Consider the following 19,696-nt stretch of genomic DNA (forward strand, 5'->3'; position numbering starts at 1 on the left):
TCTGGCTTTAGAAGTAAGGACAGAAGAAATGGGGTATGGAATTTGCCTTCACATCTAAGGAAAATCGCTGAGGCAAAGCATGTGTCAGGGATGTCCCTGAATGGAGGCCTAGAGAGGACATTGTGTGAAGCTCTGTGGATTGCCTTGGAGATCCCCAGATTATAGAGATGCTGGAGTCATGCGATACCTTCCAAGGAAAACTGCTAACAGGGAATGGAACCAGCCCAAGAGAAAGATGTATGTTGCAGTCAACAAAGCTGAAAGGAGTTGGAGATCTGAAGAGCGATTTGGCATGAGACATGGAAGTGCAGAGTTAGAATTTTTCCCTGCTGGTTTTTAGTCTTGAGTTAGTCCAGTACTTCCTCACTATGCTCCCTTTCCTATGATTAGGAATGGTAATGTATAACCTGTGCCATTATATGTTGGAAGTATGTGATCTGCTTTTTTATCCTGATTATATAGGGGATTTACAGTTAAAAGATTGCATGAGGGGCTGGAGAGATGGTTCCGTGGTTAAGAGCACTGTCTGCTCTTTCAGAGGACCCAGGTTCAATTCCCAGCACCCACATGGCAGCTCACAATTGTCTGTATCTCCTCCAGTTCCAGGGAATCTGACACCCTCACACAGACATACATACAGGCAAAACATCAATGAACATAAAATAAAAATAAATAAATCATTTAAAAATAAAGGTTGCATGAATCTCAGAGGAGAATTTGAACTTCCGAGGTTTTTTTCAAATTTTATTTTTTTAATACGGATATTTGTGTTTCAGTTTTGCATATCAGCCATGGGTTCCCCTGTCCTCCCTCCTCCCACCCCCGCCCCTACCTGCTTCCCAGCCCCGCCCTCCTCCATTCCCATCTTCTCCAGGGCAAACACTCCCCTGGGGATTCAGCTCAACCTGGTAGATTCAGTACAGGCAGGTCCAGTCCCAACCTTCCAGGCTGAGCAAAGTGTCCCCACATAAGCCCCAGGTTCCAAACAGCCAGCTCATGCACTAAGGACAGGTCCCGGTCCCACTGCCTCGGTGTCTCCCAAACACATCACGCTATTCAATTGTCTCACTTATCCAGAAGGCCTGATCCAGGTGGGGGCTCCAAAGCTTTTGGTTCATAATTCATGTGTTTACATTAGTTTGGATATTTGTCCCTGTGGTTTTTCCAATCTTGGCCTCAACAATTCTCGCTCATACAATACCTCCTCTTTCTCGTCAATTGGACTCCTGGAGCTCCATCTGGGGCCTGGCTGAGGATCTCTGCATCCACTTCCATCAGTTATTGGATGAGAGCTCTAGCACGACAGTTAGGGTGTTTGGCCATCTGATCACCAGACTAGGTCAGTTCAGGCTTTCTCTCGACCATTGCCAGTAGTCTGCAGTGGAGGTATCATTGTGGATTTCTGGGGGCCTCTCTAACATTTTGTTTCTTCCTGTTCTCATGTGGTCTTCATTTATCATGGTCTGTTATTCCATGTTCTCCCTTTCTGTTCTTGATCCAGCTGGGATCTCCTGCTCCCCTAAGCTCTCTTTCCCTCAAACCCTGCCCTTCATTACCCCCACTTACTTCCAGGTTGTTCATGTAGATCTCATCCATTTCTCTGTCATTGGGTCTTTCTTAGGGTCCTGTTTTCTAGGTAGCCTCCCTGGAGTTGTGAGTAGCAGTCTAGTCATCTTTGTTTTACATCTAGTATCCTCCTATGAGTGAGTACATACCATGTTTGTCTTTTTGAGTCTGGGTTACCTCACTCAGGATGATTTTTTCTGGATGTCATTGTTTTTCTCTGCTGAGTAGTACTCCATTGTGTATATGTACCATATTTTCTTTATCCATTCTTCAGTTGAAGGGCATCTAGGTTGTTTCCAGGTTCTGGCTATTACAAACAATGCTGATATGAACATAGCTGAGCAAATGCCCTTGTGGTATGATTGAGCATTCCTTGGGTATATGCCCAAGAGTGCTACAGCTGGGTCTTGGGGGAGATGGATTCCCAATTTTCTAAGGAAGCGCCATATTGATTTCCAAAGTGGCTGTATAAGTTTGCATTCCCACCAGCAGTGGAGGATAGTTCCCCTTGCTCCACATCCTTTCCAGCATAAGGTGTCTTCAGTGTTTTTGATCTTAGCCATTCAGACAGGTGTAAGGTAGTATCTCAGAGTCATTTTGATTTGCATTTCCTGGATAATTAGGGATGTTGAGCAATTCCTTAAATGTCTTTCAGCCATTTGAGTTTCCTCTGTTCAGAATTCTCTGTTTAGTTCTATAGACCATTTCTTAATTGGACTGTTGGGCATTTTGATGTCTAATTTCTTGAGTTCTTTATATATTTTGGATATCAGCCCTCTGTCAGATGTGGGGTTGGTGAAGGCCTTTTCCCATTCTGTAGGCTGTCGCTTTGTCTTGCTGACCATGTCCTTTGCTCTACAAAAGCTTCTCAGTTTCATCAGGTCCCATTGATTGATTGTTTCTCTCAGTGTCTGTGCTACTGGTGTTATATTTAGAAAGTGATCTCCGGTGCCAATGCGTTCAAGAGTACTTCCTACTTTCTCTTCTATCATGTTCAGAGTAACTGGATTTATGTTGAGATCTTTGATCCACTTGGACTTAAGTTTTGTGCACGGTGACAGATATGGATCTATTTGCAGCCTTCAACATGTTGACATCCAGTTATGCCAGCACCATTTGTTGAAGATGCTTTCTTTTTTCCATTGTACATTTTTGGCTTCTTTGTCAAAAATTATATGTTCATAGGTGTGTGGGTTAATGCCAGGGTCTTCAATTCGATTCCATTGGTCTACATGTCGGTTTTTATGCCAGTACCAAGCTGTTTTTATTACTATAGCTCTATAGTAGAGCTTGAGGTCGGGGATCATGATGCCTTCAGAGGTTGTTTTATTGTACAGGATTCTTTTGGCTATCCTGGGTTTTTTGTTTTTCCATATGAAGTTGAGTATTATTGTTTCCAGGTCTGTGAAGAATTGTGTTGGTATTTTGATGGGGATTGCATTGAATCTGTAGATTGCTTTTGGTAAGATTGCCATTTTTACTATGTTAATCCTGCCTATCCATGAGCATGGGAGATCTTTCCATTTTCTGACATTTTCTTCAATTTCTTTTTTCAGGGACTTAAAGTTCTTGTCATATAGGTCCTTCACTTGCTTATTTAGAGTAACCCCAAGGTATTTTATATCATTTGTGGCTATGAACTTTGGACTTTTAAACATTGTTGAGGCGATGTGGCTTGTTGGAGCAGGTGTGCTCTTGTTGGAGGAAGCATGTCACTGTAGGGGTGGGCTTTGAGGTCTCCTATGCTTAAGCTGCTCCCAGGGTTATGGTTCACTTCCTGTTGCCTGTGGATCAAGTAGTAGAACTCTCAGTTCCTTCTCCAGGAACATGTCTGCCTGCATGCTTCCTGCCACGATAATAATGACCTGAACCTCTGAACTGTAAGCTAGCCTCAACCAAATGTTTTCCTTTGTAAGAATTGCTGTGGTTACGGTACCTCTTCACATCAATAGAAACACTAATTAAAACAGGAGGTATTGCTGGAGGAAATATGTCACTGGATGTGGGCGTTGAGGTTTCATGATAACTCCTGGTCTCTCTGTCTGTGGATCAGGATGTAGCTCTCATCTACTGCTCCAGTGACATGAGTGTCACCATAAGGAGACCCTATCTCCACCACCTCACAAAAATTACACGAATTGTATTTTACCAAATTGAAAACATTTATAACACATCATCAAAGAAGCAAAAATGTCCTGAGCTGTGATGCCACGAGCCTATCATTCCAGCACTGGAGAGGTGGAGGCAGGAAGATCAAAAATTCAAGGTTATCTTCATGAATATGGTTAAGTTCCAGGTTAGCCTAGGGAATGTAATAGAATTTATGTGTGTGTAATGTGAAAGCGGGGGCAGGGAGGATTATGGGAGCCAAAGAGGCCAAGGACACCAAAAGAAAACCACAAAATCAACTATCCTGGGCTCATAGGAGCTCACAAAGACTAAATGTTGGTTAAGTGGTGGCAGTCGCATGCCAACAGAGGAGAGTGCTGGTTAGCAGAAGAATCATGAGCCATGGTTACCTTTCTAGAGCTTTATTGAGAGAGAGAGAGAGAGAGAGAGAGAGAGAGAGAGAGAGAGAGAGAGACTTGCAGAGGGGGGAGAAGTACGGAAGGAGAGACTGTGGAAAAGAGGACACAGAGAGAGCACGCCCTCTTTTTAGGCTGGGACACCAGCGCAGGCTGGTGACGTAATTAAGGACATAATCCTTACACTAAACCACTAACCAGGGAACCTGAATGGGACGACTGGGGCCCTCTGCATATTTGTTACAGGTGTGTAGCTAGGTCCTCTTGTGGGTCTCCTAACAGTGGGAGAGGGGCTGTCTCTGAGTCTGTTACCTGTTTGGTGGACCCTTTCCTTCAAGTGGGTTGTCTTCTCTAGCCCAAATAGGAAAGGAGGAGCCTAGTCTTACTGCAACTAGATACACATGGGAGACCTGCCCTTTTCTGAAGAGAAATGAGAAGTGGATTGTGGGGTGGGGGGAGAAGAGAGGTTTGAGGGAGGGACTTGGAGGATAGCATAGGGGAAAGGGAAACTGTAATTGGGATGGAAATAATTAATAAAAATAAATTTTGAAAATTGTAATGAGTATTAACTTGAATAGAGTGAACCCATTATCCAAAAATACCTGGCCACAAAATAAAATTGGAGTCTGAAGCCTTTTTAGAAAAGAATAGTTCAGGAGACTGAACCAGAGAGGAATTTGCTGATTGGTCAGGTAAGAGCTCTTCTGAAGATGAGAGGCAATCCATACCTACCACCATGCAAGGGAGGCAACAGTCTGAGGTCAACATTGGGAAATGCCCTTGCATGGTACCTGAAATTGGAGCAGAAGTTGAGAGATTCTGATGAGACCCCAGCTCCCTTCACTACCAACATTGCATCATTGACAGAAGACGTCATCATGTCTCCCCCACAGACCACACTGAGTTTATATGCGAAGTTAGTTCTCTGAGCTGCATTGTTTCTGTTCCACAATCGATCAGCTTACTTATGTCCTGACAACAAACGCTGTGCTACTGAGCATATAGGCCTCAGCCTTCTGCTGTCTCTACTATCATGCTATCCACAGTTAGCACATTTTGTGGTGGTTTGTAGGTATGCTGTTGTTTCCTGGGAACTACATCAGATTACCTAATGCACATTACTTGCTGCCTTCCAGGTAGAGGCACCAACATATCAGACCATGGCCACAGAACTTGTATTTCTTCTCTCTAGACAAAACACTTTCCCACCTTCTGCTCTCAGACTGGACCACACTACTTATTTGCCAATAGAAAGTGGACATAGAAGCAGGTCACTCTTGAGAAGCTGAGTCATTGTGAGTTTGCCCACTGTTCCTTTCCTTCTGTTCTAGGACAACATGTTGGATATAAGGTTCCTGCTTCAGAACGGATGTGAGAGAAAAGGTCACTCCCAACCTACAGCCACAAAATGAGATGAATCTTTGCAGCTATGATCCAGTAAGATTACTGAGGTGTGTGGACTTGTACCTTAGTGTAGCCTGTCAATCAAGACAGCCACCTTGGTTTCACAGTGGTTTGTCCCAAGTACAACACTAGTTCATTTGCATAGATCAGTTACATTCAATAAAGACACTCTGCCTTCCTTAAATACTAAATACTTCAATCAAGCTTCTCCTAGATCCTGGTTCTCTAGTTCACCCTACCATGCCCCATCACCTTCAGAAATGCTCTCTTGATGTCTTTGTTTCTCAGACTGTAGACCACGGGATTGAGCAAGGCTGTGAAGGCATTGTAAAAGAGTGAGATCTGCTTGTCTCGCTCAGGGGAGTAGCTGGAGTTGGGCCTCATGTAGATGTAAGTGGCTGGACCATAGAAGAATGTGACCACAGTCAGGTGGGAGGCACAGGTAGAGAAAGCTTTGCAGCGGCCCTGGGTGGACTTGATCTTGAGAATAGCCTTGACAATACGAATGTAGGAGACCACAATGAAGGAAATGGGAGTCACAACCACAAAAACACTCAAGACCAGATCTATCATCTCAATGACGTGGGTATCCATACAAGCCAGGCTACGCACTGAAGGACCTTCACAGAAATAGTGGTTGACTTTGTTGGGCCCACAATATGGCAGACTCATGGTGAAGAAAGTATGTAAGGAAGCAGAGAGGAAACCACAGACACAAGTCCCAGCTGCCAACCGTATGCACAGTCCCCAGTTGAGGATGACAGTATAACGAAGTGGGTAGCAAATGGCCACATATCTGTCATAAGCCATGACAACAAAGAAGGTGCATTCAGTTATACCCAGAGCACCAAACACATACATTTGCAGCCAGCAGCCAGCAAAGGAGATGGTCTGAGAGTGAGCAAGAAGATGCACCAACATCTGGGGCATGGTGGTGGTGACATAGCACATATCCAACAGGGCAAGTATACAGAGGAAGAAGTACATGGGAGTGTGCAGCTGTGTGTCCAGGCAGATCAGCGTGATGATGAGCCCATTGCCCAGGACTGAGCACAGGTAGATGAGAAGGAACACAATGAAGAGGATGCTGTTGGTTGTGGGGTCACTGGAGAAGCCAAGCAGGATAAACTCAGAAACCCAGCTTTGGTTCTGCCCTGGAATCATCCACATGGTGGAGGCTGTAACAGAATCACATTCATCTATGTGTCATCTGACACATGGTAGCTACAGAGGGAGAAAGGAGAGATGGAGCCTGGTGAGACACCTCAAAGGATAAGAGCACTGACTGCTATTCCAGGGGATCAGATAGCTTAGAGCTGTCTGTTACTCCAGTTCAATGAGATCTGACTACCTCTTCTGGCCTCCAGAGGCAAGACATACACAAGGTGCATAGATATGCATGTAGGCAAAAACCTACATACATTTTCAGGTATATAGAAATATATACATAAAATATATACATTAAAATACATTATAATTTTTAAAAAGAAAGGCTGAGGTCTGGGTTCGAGCATGCTGTTCAGTTTCTATGCACACTTCTCAAGTTGCTGAACCTCCCTATGCCTCAGTTTCTTCATCTATCAAATGAGGCTGATGACACTCATGTCTCAGGACTATGATGAGTATCTAAAGCCTCTCCTATAACTCTTGGAAACACCATTTAGCACATGACACATCACATGCAATCTCACACTCCCATTCCAGATCCCCACAGTAAGAAGGCTTCTAGCTACACCAACTGGAATGATTAGCACTTGGGTCAACTGAGAGACCCTGCGCCCCAGTAAGGTGAGAGCAATTGAGAAAAGATCCCATGTCAGTCTCAGAACACCCACACAGTGCAGCACAGACAGGCAGGAAAAGAGAGTAGGAGAGAGTAAACAAACAGATGAAGATGACAAACCAAATTCAGGCCCACACACATCCAGTCAAATGAATAAGGATGGAAGTTCACATGTGCAGTGCGCTGGAGACATTGCCTTCTCAGGGAACCCTGATGGGTGTGTGCATATGAACGAAGGAATCATCTTCCTTATTTACTCCCACCTCCCTGCACACACAAAACATCAATTCCAGGTGTACCATAGCTTTAAGTGACAAATCTAAAACAACCAGATTTTTATAATAAACCAGATAAATATCTTTATCCTTTCTGGGTAAGCAAAATTTTCTCTAAAAGAGCACAAAAAGGTACTTTTCATAGAGAGGAAAAATAATGGTAATCTAGAATAAGCAAAAAAGAAGTGCTCAAAATATTTATAGAAAGAATTAGAAAAGCACAAACATAACAACAGATACTCTGATGGAACAGTGAACAATATTTAAAGGGCATTTCACAAGGCAGCTGTCTAGTGAGCACTGATGAGGCTCAGGTCCTCAGCACCATCACTCATCTGGAAATTGCAGAACACCACAGTGCCAACCCCACCCTCCTCTTCTCCATCTCACATCCCCACATGCCTACCAGCATGGCCACAATAACAGATATGTAGTATTGACACGAGTAGCTGGATCCCATGGGCGAGTAAATTAAAATGATCCCTTTAGTGTGCCTGACTGTGTTCCCTAACGTTGAACACACTTAATACATTGCCCAGCAATACAAATGTTAACTATATTTCTGAAACAATGTGTAAGACACAAAGGCACATACAAACACATGCTCAGGGGAAGACATGTAAAGGAAATTTCCTAACTCTACTTAAAATAGTCTGAACTAAGACACCACTCATGCTAACCAACAAGACAATGGTTAAAGCAGAAATTGGCTTTGATGGAGGTAGAAATATATATTTTTTTAAAAAAAAAAAAAAAACCTTCTAGACATCCTGTCTTCACTTTCCCTGCCCCCATCCCCTCTCCTGACCAGTCTACTGCTCATGACCCTCACCACTGTCCTTCCTTTCAACCCAGGTCAGGAGCTCATAATCTCTCCAGCAGTTCTGCATCAGCATCTTCAGGTGCCCCTTGCCTCTAAATGTTCCTCCTTCAATACAGTCTTCTTATTTTAATGCTTAATATCTTTACTAATATATTTTGATTACTTCTTTCCCCTCCCTGTACCTCATGCTCTTTCTCCTCCCTCTCTCACTTTTGAGACAAAACAAGACAAACAATAGCCGGGCAGTGGTGGTGCACGTCTTTAATCCCAGCATTTGGGAGGCAGAGCCAGGTGGATCTCTGTGAGTTCAAGGCCAGCCTGGGCTACCAAGTGAGTTCCAGGAAAGGCACAAAGCTACACAGAGAAACCCTGACTTAGGGGGGAAAAAAGAAAAAAGAAAAAGATAAGCTACAAGAAGTAAAATTTAAACAAAAAACTACAAAAACAAACATGGAGTCAGTTTTGTGTTGGTCAACTACCCCTGGGCATGTGGCTTGCCATGCAGTGTTACTGAATATACACAGTGATACTCCATTGGAAAACACAGATTTCCCCTTTCCAAATAGGGATCAATTGCAAATAGGTTCTTGTTTAGGGCAGGACTTTGTATCCACTTCCCCTTCTCAGTGCTGGGCAGTTGTCTGCACCAATCCTTCATAGGTCTGCTATAGCAGTTTTTGAAAAATTTCACACTGGTCCTGTCGGGCCCCTGTTTAAAGCCTTTCAAACACCCACACCCTGCTCCTCTCATCCCTGTGGTTCCCACTCCCTCCCACCTACCAGAGGAAAGACAATAGATCCAAAGGTTCTGCTCACTGGAGACTTCAGCCTGGCACACAATTCTCTCCTCTCTCTCCATGCACAAATCTCCATGCAAGCACTCCTAGTATTCTGCCTGCCTCTGCCTCTCTCACAGTCTAAGGCATTTGCTTAGTTTCTCATCAAGGAGTGGGGACCACAATGTGGCCACATCAGGACTCAGATCAGCCAGGAACTCCTCCCTGACTTGTGCTAACCCAGACTGGATAATTCCTGCATTTTTTGTTCACCGACTGCTTACAATCTGAAGAATCCTGGAGGGGTCTGATATCAATTTTGACACCAAACAAGTTGGACAAACTCTGTGTTACTCTCTTGTTAATTAGCCCCACACAACTAAGGAAGAAATATCTCTGACAGAGTATGGCTGTACGAGTGCCTTCCTAACCTTTGCAATAATAAAACCAACTGATATTTATTGGGTTAATTCTATATTCTACCAACTGTTCCACTAACTTTAGTTTAAAATAATCATTCAGTATTTTTACCTGTTTCTGATTGCAGGGCATGAGAGAAGTAGGGATTTAGGTGGTATGTCCTCAGAGCCTGGCTCTCAGTCACCTTCTCTGCTTCTGGCATACAGGCTCTGAAGTGGGGAGGTGAAGAAGGCAAAATCTTCACATTGTCCATCTAGTTGAGTTTATTGAGACTCAGCACAGGCAAGAGCCCTCTTAGGACAGAGCTCTCCTGGTGAGATTTCCCCTCCTGTCTGAATGTGGGAGGCCCTGAGATGTACTGAAAATAAAGGGATCCAAGGAGAGAGGAATTGAGGTGTGGTTCCATGGGACAGATAATGAGAGAAGAGGTCTGAGAAGTTTGAAATGTGTGCACCAAGTACCAGAAGTGTGTGGGGCATGGGGGTGGGGGGGCTTGGCTATTCCTCATCTCCAGTCCCACAGATGCCTGAACCTCACCCAAAAACCAAACACCAATGACCATCTCACCACTAGTATATCCAAGGAATGTTTCACTTAGTGGCTGTTTCTTCCTCTCATGGAAAAGAGACTAAAGGGGAAGCCCCCCTAAAGCAACTGAGTCAAAAGACTCAGGATTCTAGGCTGCTCCAGAAAAATTCCAAGGTGCTGTAGAGTTTGAGAGCCTGAGTCTCTCATTTCCTCTGCAAGTAGGCCAGCTGTGACACCTATTAAACCCTGCTTAACAAAGGCAAGCTCAGACATCTTCACCTCTTCCCCAGTGGGACCAGAGGCTGAGGTTTTATGGCCCTGCCTCCTCTCTGAGCCTCCCCAGGAGAGCTGGGAAAGGATCATTTCTGTTCCCACTAGAGATGCTAAGATGATTCCTGGATGCTGTCAACAAGAGAGCTTCAGTGAGACCCTTGGGGGCAGAGCAGGAGGAAAGAACCCACAGGAGGAGGAGTGGTGACCTGTTCCCTTCTCTAGACTAATTGGGAATAAGAGCAGCTCAGAGAAGAGGAGGTGGGACCTGGTCACCTGAGACACAGGTCAGGGACTTGAGTTCTCATTCTGATTCCGATTTTACTGCCCAAACCCTGAGCCCTGACACTCATGAGACCATGTTTGAGTCACACTCCTTAGGGCAATCACAGTCCTCCCTTCTTTACTGTGTAATACCTGAACAAGTCACCCAGAACCTCTGATGTAATAAAGAGTCATCAGTAATGGGGGCTGGAGGGTTAGTTAGCTCTGGGAGAAAGAGAACTTGCTGTGCTTGCAGAAGACCCAGTTTGGTTTCCAGCACTCTCTTCTGACTCCCCCAAGACCAGGCATGCATGTGGTACACAAACATACGTGCAGGCAAAATGCTCATGCACATAAACAAAAACAAATGAAAAAGAGTCAACCATGACATACCAACATGGAAGTCAGCAGTGACATCCTTTTAAACCTGAGAATCGTGAGGATTAAAGACCAAATCCATAGGGGCTGGAGAGATAGCTCAGAGGTTAAGAGCACTGACTGCTCTTCCAGAGGTCCTGAGTTCAATTCCCAGCAACCACATGGTGGCTCACAACCATCTGTAATGAGATCTGGTGCCCTCTTCTGGCCTGCAGTCATACATACTGTATACATAATAAATAAATAAATCTTTTTAAATAAATAAATAAATAAAGACCAAATCCACAATTGTCCAGTTTAAGCAAGATGTATATTGAGGTGCACCCTGTACTGGCTAGCTGGCTGTCTCACCCTAAGTTGGTTGGAGACAGAAGCCACTGCTGGTCTCTTGAAGTCCCTTTTATAGGAGAGATACAGTGTCCACAGGGGTAAGAGAATTGGCCATTGTACATTGTTAGAAAAACACAACAAAAGGGAAGGAAAAGGGTAAAGATATACAACATGTGCATAGGGTCGAAATTTTAGCATAAGTTGAAAAACATGTTTTGCAGTTTATATCAGATTTAATAAACAGGAATTTGTTCTTTAATTACAAATAGAACCCTTAGAAACCTTAACTTGCAAAGACTTAATCCCAGCACTTAGGAGGCAGAGCTAGGCAGGATCTCTGTGTGTTCAAGGATACAGCCAGCATGGCAACACACGCCTTTAATCTCAATAACAACCATAAAAGACCTGGAGGTCTGTACAGACAGGCAGTGACAAGGAAGTCATATGGTTGGGTTTCCAAGCAATGAGAAAGCAGAACAGAAAGTCTATATAAAAGACAGGACACAGGAAGTAGGTCTCTTGCGGAGAGGAAAGACAGAGCAGCAGTGAAGGGTAAGGTTTTCAGCTCTCAGCTATTGCTCTGACCTCTTGGCTTTTAACTCTGCAATTGGCTCTGTGTTTCTTATTTAACAAGATGGTTACATCTACAGGAGAGGAAGGATTGTAGAAAACAAAGGGGTCAAGGGCACCACAAGAACACGGCCAACAGATTCAGCTAAACAGGGCTTATAGTGGCTCACAGAGACTGAAGCAACAATCATGAAGTCTGCATGGATCTACAGTAGGTGCTCTGCATACACGTTATGATTGTGTAGTTTGGTATTCTAGTGGGAATCCTAACAGTGTGAGTGGGCTGTCTCCAACTCTTTTGCCTGCTCTCAGGACCCTTTTCCTCCTACCGGGTTGCCTCATCCAGCCTTGAGATGAGGGTTTGTGCCTAGTCTTATTGCATCATTTCTGTGCCATGTTTGGTTGATATCCCCAGGAGGTCTGCCCTTTTCTGAAAAGAAACAGAGGAAGAGTGGATCTGGATGAGAGAGGAGGCAGAGGTGGAGGGACTGGGAGGAGTGAAGGGATCAGAAGCCGAGGTTGGAATGTAATATATGAAAGAAGAATTTGGAAAAACCAAAGACTGGAGCTGAAGGTGCAGCTCACATCAGAGCCCACACCTGTACACAGTCTCCTGGGTTCAATCCCTGACATCGTAACAACAGGAGAAAGTAAACAAGGCTCACTGTGAAGTTACAGTCATTGAAATTTACATAAGAAACAAATCAGTGGGCAGAACAAGTGAACCTCAGACACAGGCCCGTGTGTATGCCATCAAGTGATTAATGACAAATTTGATACCATAGTGCAAAGGAAGAAGATGGGACTCTCCATAAATGTTGCTAAACCATGTAGATAGGGGAATTCTTCTTTATGTCCTATCCCTACCTCAGAGTGCACAAAAAAGTCAATTCTAGTTTTACTTTAGATTTAAGTGGTAAATGTAAAAGCAACCAGTTTTAGGATCAAAGTCAGAAAATACCTTTATCCTCTTGAAAAGTTTTTTTTAAGATTTATTTTTAATTTGTGTGTGTATGTGTGTGTGTGTGTGTGTGTGTGTGTGTGTGTGTGTGTGTGTTGCCAGCATGTATATATATGTACACTACATATGTTTAGTGCCTCTGGAGGCCAAAAGAGGATGTTGGATCCCCTGGAACTGGAGTTACAGATGGTTTTAAGCTGCCATGTAGGTGCTAGGAATTGAACTCAGGTCCTCTGGAGGAGTAGCCAGTGCTCTTAACTGTTGAGTCATCTCTCCAGCCCCAGGTGTAGATTTCTTAAACAGGACATACAAAAAAGCACTTACCACCAAGAGAAAAGTCCCAAAGCAGAGTACATTAACAAGAAGGACTTAGAAGATTGATATTCATTTTAAAGATCTCCTACAGACCAACAAGCAAACAAGCTCTACAACAGAATAATGGGGAGAAAGTGAAAGGCACTGCAGGAAAGAGACCATCTAAACAACCACTAACTAAGCAAAACAGTGCTCAGCACTTGGGGACCATGAAAGAAGACTACACTGTAAGCCTTCCTCCTCTCTCCTCTGTAGACACACACCTACCAGAATAACTACAGTGAAACATACCCAGTATTGAAAAGGCAGCTAGAACCAACAGGAGACTAAGATTTAAATGCCATATGCTGGTCTACTAGCTTCAGCTCAACTTCTCAAGAACTTGTTGAAGAAAGTATATTTGCCTACATCACCAATAGATGAGAAACTAAGGCATAGATGAATAGGTGCCAAGTGGCACAATTGCTTTATGGGTAAAAGCACTTGCTGTGTGTGTGCCTGAGTTCAATCCTCAGAATGCACAGTGGAAAGACAGAACCACATCCCAAAAGTTGTCCTAGGACCTCCCCATATGTGCAGTGTCCAGATCTGAACTCACATAACACATATTGTGTGTGTGCAGGCACACACACACACACACACACACACACACACAGAGAGAGAGAGAGAGAGAGAGAGAGAGAGAGAGAGAGACAGAGACAGAGACAGAGAGAGAGAGAGAATAAATTAATAAATTAATTTTTTTAATTATTTTTTTCGTTATAAAAACGGTGATTTGTCCTAGATAGTATACTTCGTTTAGTAGAATTAGGAGATGAGTTGACATGGTCTGACCTCCAAGCCTGGCTCTCAATCACCTTCTCTGTTCTGGTACACAGGCTCTGAAGAGGAAGAGGTGAAAGTCTTCACACTACACATCTAGTGGAGCTTATTGAGATCCCTGAGGTCACTTGGGGTGCTACAGCCTGTGGAGAATTGGAAGCAGAAGTAATGCCACCACACAAGACTGAACCAAAACCTTCGTAGGTGAGAGGGGTGGGGTAGGAAACACAAAGTCCATCTCATCCTAACATGACCTCATCTGCTCTCACACTTGAGTGTGCCAGGCCATGGAGTTGGGTTGAAAAGGCAGAGAAAGTCCATGGAAACTGAGTTGGGAAATATGACCAATCTGGCCACATACTGGACTTCTCAGTAAATAATTATTGGAGGAAGGAAGGAGGAAGAAATGAGAGAGGGCTGAGATGGTGGCCAGCTGGGAAAGAAGAGCAGGCAATGGGGGAAGGCACTACTGGGGGCAGGGGTAGCATGTACACACAAAACAACTGAATGTAGTGTCCTAGCTACTGCTCACCTCCAGTCTCACAGACACCTCAATCTTGCTAACAGCCTGAAGATGAGAGGCTGCCTCATACCTAGTAGATACACAAGACTGTTACTGAGTGGCTCTTAACTGGAAAGAATCAGATCAGGAAGCCCCATGGGCAACTAAGAATCTGATCAGGAAGCCCCTTGGGCAGCCAAGTCCAGAGAGTCAGGATTCCAGACAGCTCCTTCTCCAGAATAGTCAAAGAGTTTCTAAGAGTTCAGGGTCCTCTGACTTCTTCCAAAGAGCAAGCTAGCACTACCCCTGAAGGCCTTACCCAAAGGATCCTGGGATGCTGACAGAGGGAGACAGCCATTTCAACCTTCTCCAATGGGACAAGCTGCTGAGGTTCTATAAGCCCTGACTCCACCCACCCCATCTCACCCCTGTGCCAAGATGGAGTTCCCTGAATACTATCAACAAGAACACTACAAGAGAGAGAGAGAGAGAGAGAGAGAGAGAGAGAGAGAGAGAGACCCCTGAGGACAGAGAAGAAGAATCAAGCCACAGGGAAGGGTTGGTGACCTATTTTCTTTTCCAGCCTGCTTGAGGGATATGAGCAGCTCAGAGCAGAGGAGATAGGAACTTAACACTGCTAGACACACTGATGACTTCAATCTTTATTCTGATTTCTCACTTAGGACCTAAACCCTAAGTCCTCCATTCTCCACCCACAAGATACCCACACAGTGTCTTCTATGATAATTAAGAGTCTGCCGACCTTATGCCAGGTCTTGAATCAGGTTCTGGCAAGAAACATAGAGGTCGTCAGTGTCATCCTATGATGTCATCCCCCAGGGACTCATTTCACAGGTGTAGAGGCAGAATTGGGAATCTAGAAAGTTCTGTTGCATGTTCTCTAATACTCCCTGTTATTCCTACGCAGTTGCTTCCTCTTTGAAATGTTGGTAGGGTAACCTCTATCCTCTGTAGTTGCTGGGAAAATTAAATATGACAGTTGAGCACCATGGCACGCATGCTGGCCAACATTCCACAACTGTGATTGTCATCCCAGGCCTGTCTGTGCTCTGTTCTCCAACTATTTCGAAGGAGGTTGAGCTGTGAGGCCCTTCCCGGTCAGACCACCAGAACAACTGATAACAGTTTAGAAACTATAAAACAGTATTTCAACAAACTGCACTAAAGACAAAGGCTGCAGTCCTGGAAATGTGGCTCAGAGACAAAGTCTCGGCTAGAATGCTTGAGCCCCAGCTTTGATCCCTAGAACTAACAACAAACAAACAAAAAATAAACAATGAAAAAAAATCCACAAAACTCCCAGCACTCAGGAGGCAGAGAGGCAGGAGGATCTCTATGAGATCAAGGTCAGCCTGGTTTATAAAGGGAGTTCTAGGCCAGCCAAAGCTACATAGTGAGACCCTGTCCACCACCCCCCCAAAAAAGGGAAATTAATTCAAGGATAGAATGCTCCTGCCTTGACTTTGGCCATGATAGGGGTATTTATACTACAGAATTTGGGAACAATTCAAATTTAAAGAAAGAAAAGAATGGAGAGAGATAAAGGGAGGGAGGGAGGGAGGGGAGGGGGAAAAGGCAAAGTGGGAGGGAGGGAAGGAGGAAGGGAGGGAGGGAGGGAGGGAGAGGGACGGAGGGAGGGAGGAAGCCAGTCCAGAATCCTTTCCAGCACTAACTCTTCCTACACCTCACTGACCCTCACTTCAGCATCCCACCACTATGTAGCATGCAACTCACTAGATGGCCCAGGCTGGCCTCAAGCTCATAGAGATCAGCCTGCCTCTGTCTCACTTCAGTTCTTAAGAGGCAGTCCAATCCAGAACAGGATTCATCTCATCTTAGACAGGCGAGGAAACTGGGGTTCAGAGAGATGGAGTCACTTGCCTCGGGAAGGAATCAACCTATGGCTGTAAATAGGATGGAATGTCAGCCATCTTGATTCTTTAAATATAAGAAATACTTGAAGATAGTCAAGTGTGGTTCTACCTGCTTGTTTTTTAGACAAACAAATCCAGAAGATAGGAGGAATCTGGCAAAGTTCATGCAACTAAACAATGGGAAAACCAACACGAAAACCTGGCCGCTTGCCTCCTGAGTCAAGGATGAATCTGCAAAGTACATAATAAGTTTAATTACCTAAGTTAATGATAGTGGCTGGACATGAACTCTGACCAGCATGTCCCCTGCTGCTGAGGGCCATTCCCACTCCACCTTGGGCATGAGGCTGCCAGCCCAGAGGTCAACATGAGGAATAAGGGAGACTCTAGAAGTTTCTTTCTCAATAAGATGAGCCCACAGACTCCAGAGAAGGGATAAGCCTTGAGAAAGGCAAAGCTAGAGGCTAACTACAATCCTAACACCCGGGGACTCCCTGCTTGACCGAAGCTGACAATGTCTCCTTGAAGTGCCACTGTGAGAGTCAGCTGATTTTGGTAAAAAGAGCACTTGAGGAAGTTTTTCTGGGTTGGTGTCTGAACAGGGAAGATGAGGTGGACAGCAGGAGGCTGTGAGCATCCTAGAGTTTGAGAGCATTAAAATGGTCCCTTGGGACATCACACTGAATGTCACAGCTTATAGAGCACTTTCACATGTATTTTCTCACAGTAGGCCTAGGAGAGAGGAGCTGTGATCCCCTCTTTCACATCACTGTGATGAAGATGATGATGATGACGACGACGATGACACTAATCACTTACCATGAACAAAGAAAGAAGAGGATGGGCTGGAGAGATGGCTCAGAGGTTAAGAGCAGTGGCTGTTCTTCCAGAGGTTCTGAGTTCAATTCCTAGCAACCACATGGTGGCTCACAACCATCTGTAATGAGATCTGGTGCCCCTTTCTGGCCTTCAGGCAAACATGCAGGCAGAACACTGTATACATAAAAAAAAAAAATTCATTAAAAAAGAAAAGAAAAGAAAGAAGAGGATATGAGTACTGAGTTTGGTCATTTTGCTACTCCCTGCTTCAAGGTCAGTACATCACTACTCTTGAAAAGAGAAGTCCCTCCCACAAAAGAAATATTCTCCAGGTGGGGATTTAGCTCAGTGGTAGAATGATTGCCTAGCAAGGGCAAAGCCCTGGTTTCAGTCCTCAGCTCCAAAAAAAAAAAAAAAATTCTCCATAGCCAGATGTGTTAGAGTTGGAGTCCAGAACCTTGATGTCCTGCCTCCCAACTCTGTGCCCCATCCATCATCCCTGGCTGTCCCTGACGCTTTGTTTTCTAAGAAGCTGAGCAAGATCTGTCCATCTGCCCAGCAACAATTGTCCAATCAGCATCTTGAGTTTGCTTGTTTGTTTGTTTGTTTGTTTGATTGATTGTTTTTAACATCCCCAAGACTGTGAATCTTGTTTGAGCCAACAAGGGACATAGAATGCTAAGCTGGTAGAATCACAATCTCAGTGACAACAACAGAAATGTCAACCAAAATTATATCATAATAATGGTGATAACAGCAAAACTCATGGCTTGTCTCTTCCTATGTGCCCGACGTTCTTTTAAGTGTCTACTTGCAATAACTCATTTAATATCCAAAACATAGCTATGAAATATGGATGGGTAAACTGAGTTTTACTCATTAACAAGCTAGGATTTAGCACATGGTAATACTATGGTAAATTGCTTAATAACTAACTCTACAAAGAGTGAAGGTAATTAATGGAAGCAAATGCAAAGACCCACGACCAAGCACTTGGCCAAGCTCCTGGAGTTCAGCTGAAGAGAGGGAGAAAGGATTATAGGAGCAAGGGGAGTCAAGATCATGATGGAAAAACCGCAGAGAGAGCAAATCCAAGCTAGTGGGAGCCCACAGACACTGGACTGACAGCTGGGGAGCCTGTATGAAACTAGGCCCCCTGAATGAGGGTAACAGTTGTGCGGTTTGATGTGTTTGTGGGACCCTGGCAATGGAACCAGGACTCATCCTGAGTGCATGAGCTGGCATTTTTAGAGCCCATTCCCTATGGTGCCATGCCTTACTCAACCTTGATGAAGTGGGGAAGGGTTTGGGCCTGCCTCAACTTGGTAAGCTAGCCTGTGTTGAATACCCAAGGGAGGCCTTACTCACTATGAGGAGTGGGTGGGGGTGGGATGGGCAGAGTTGGGGGGGAGCGGGAGAAGGGGACGACGGGGTAACAGAGGGCAGTATGTAAAATGAAAAACACTTTAAATCAATAAGTAACCTCTTTAAAAAGAAAAGTGAAGGTAAAGGGAACGAAAGCAGCTCACAGTCTGTATTGCTGAGCCCAAGCATGACCTTTGTCCCCGACGCCTTAGCTGCTTGTATTTGATCCCATTGGACGGTGTTGAGGGAAAGCAGCTTAACTGGTATACACAGAGAATGTCATCCTATCCGATTAATTAACCAACTCTTTTTCTATTTAGACCCTTTTGTGAGCTTTCATATTGCAAGCATTCCTATGAGACACAATTTTTTTTTTTTTTTTTACTTTTTCCAGTTCAAGGATGGTTATCTACAGATCTCTCCCCCTACTCATGCTCACAAATTATCTAATTGAGTTCTTTCCAAGTCCCTGACTATCTAGCCCCACATCCAGCCAACTCACAGCCAGCGTGCTTTAGTCAATATAGACTTTTACCTGTAAGCCATTTATTCTTCTAAACCAAAGGAGCAAACAAATGCTCTCCTCAGTGTCCTGTCCCCTGGAGGGTTTATCTTCACCATTGTCCTCAGGCATGTTCCAGAAAGACACATGGTGTTCTAGCTATCAACTTGTAAGTAGGGCAGGCACATCACATAGAACCATCTGTAACCAGCACGCACTTGTTCCTACTCAGTCCATTACAGAGAACTCACCAGGGAGACTATAAGTTCAGGCTGGGGAGGGGAAAGTGGTAGGCCACTTTTGCCACTTCCTCATGCAACCTGCTCTTGCTTCCAGGGACTATTTGTACTCATCCTGAATGCACATTGACATTCAATGGTGTGTACCTACTGCCAGCTTTGTGACCTGAAAAGTCAAGTAACACTGAGTTTATGATGTGTATGTAGCAACTTTGGGAGTTTTAAAGTTCATGGATCAGACTTTAAATTGTTTTTAAAGGCTTATTTTATTTTTAATTATTATGCATATGAGAGACAGTATGTGCATTTGTGATTGCTGTTGGTGCTCATAGAGTCCAGAAAAGGGCTTCAGATCTCCTGGAGC

At 44.4% G+C, this 19,696-nt stretch overlaps 1 protein-coding gene across 1 annotated transcript; it reads right to left on the reverse strand.

Moving 5' to 3' along the window:
• Window positions 1–5,720: 5,720 nt before the first annotated feature.
• On the reverse strand, window positions 5,721–6,714 carry LOC118578680 (olfactory receptor 2A12-like). The gene has a single exon (XM_036179828.1). The coding sequence runs from the start codon at window positions 6,663–6,665 to the stop codon at window positions 5,721–5,723; it is 945 nt and encodes a 314-aa protein (XP_036035721.1). The 5' UTR covers window positions 6,666–6,714.
• Window positions 6,715–19,696: the final 12,982 nt, after the last annotated feature.

Source organism: Onychomys torridus, chromosome 2 (genome assembly GCF_903995425.1).
Source record: "Onychomys torridus chromosome 2, mOncTor1.1, whole genome shotgun sequence".
Lineage (NCBI taxonomy): Eukaryota > Metazoa > Chordata > Mammalia > Rodentia > Cricetidae > Onychomys > Onychomys torridus.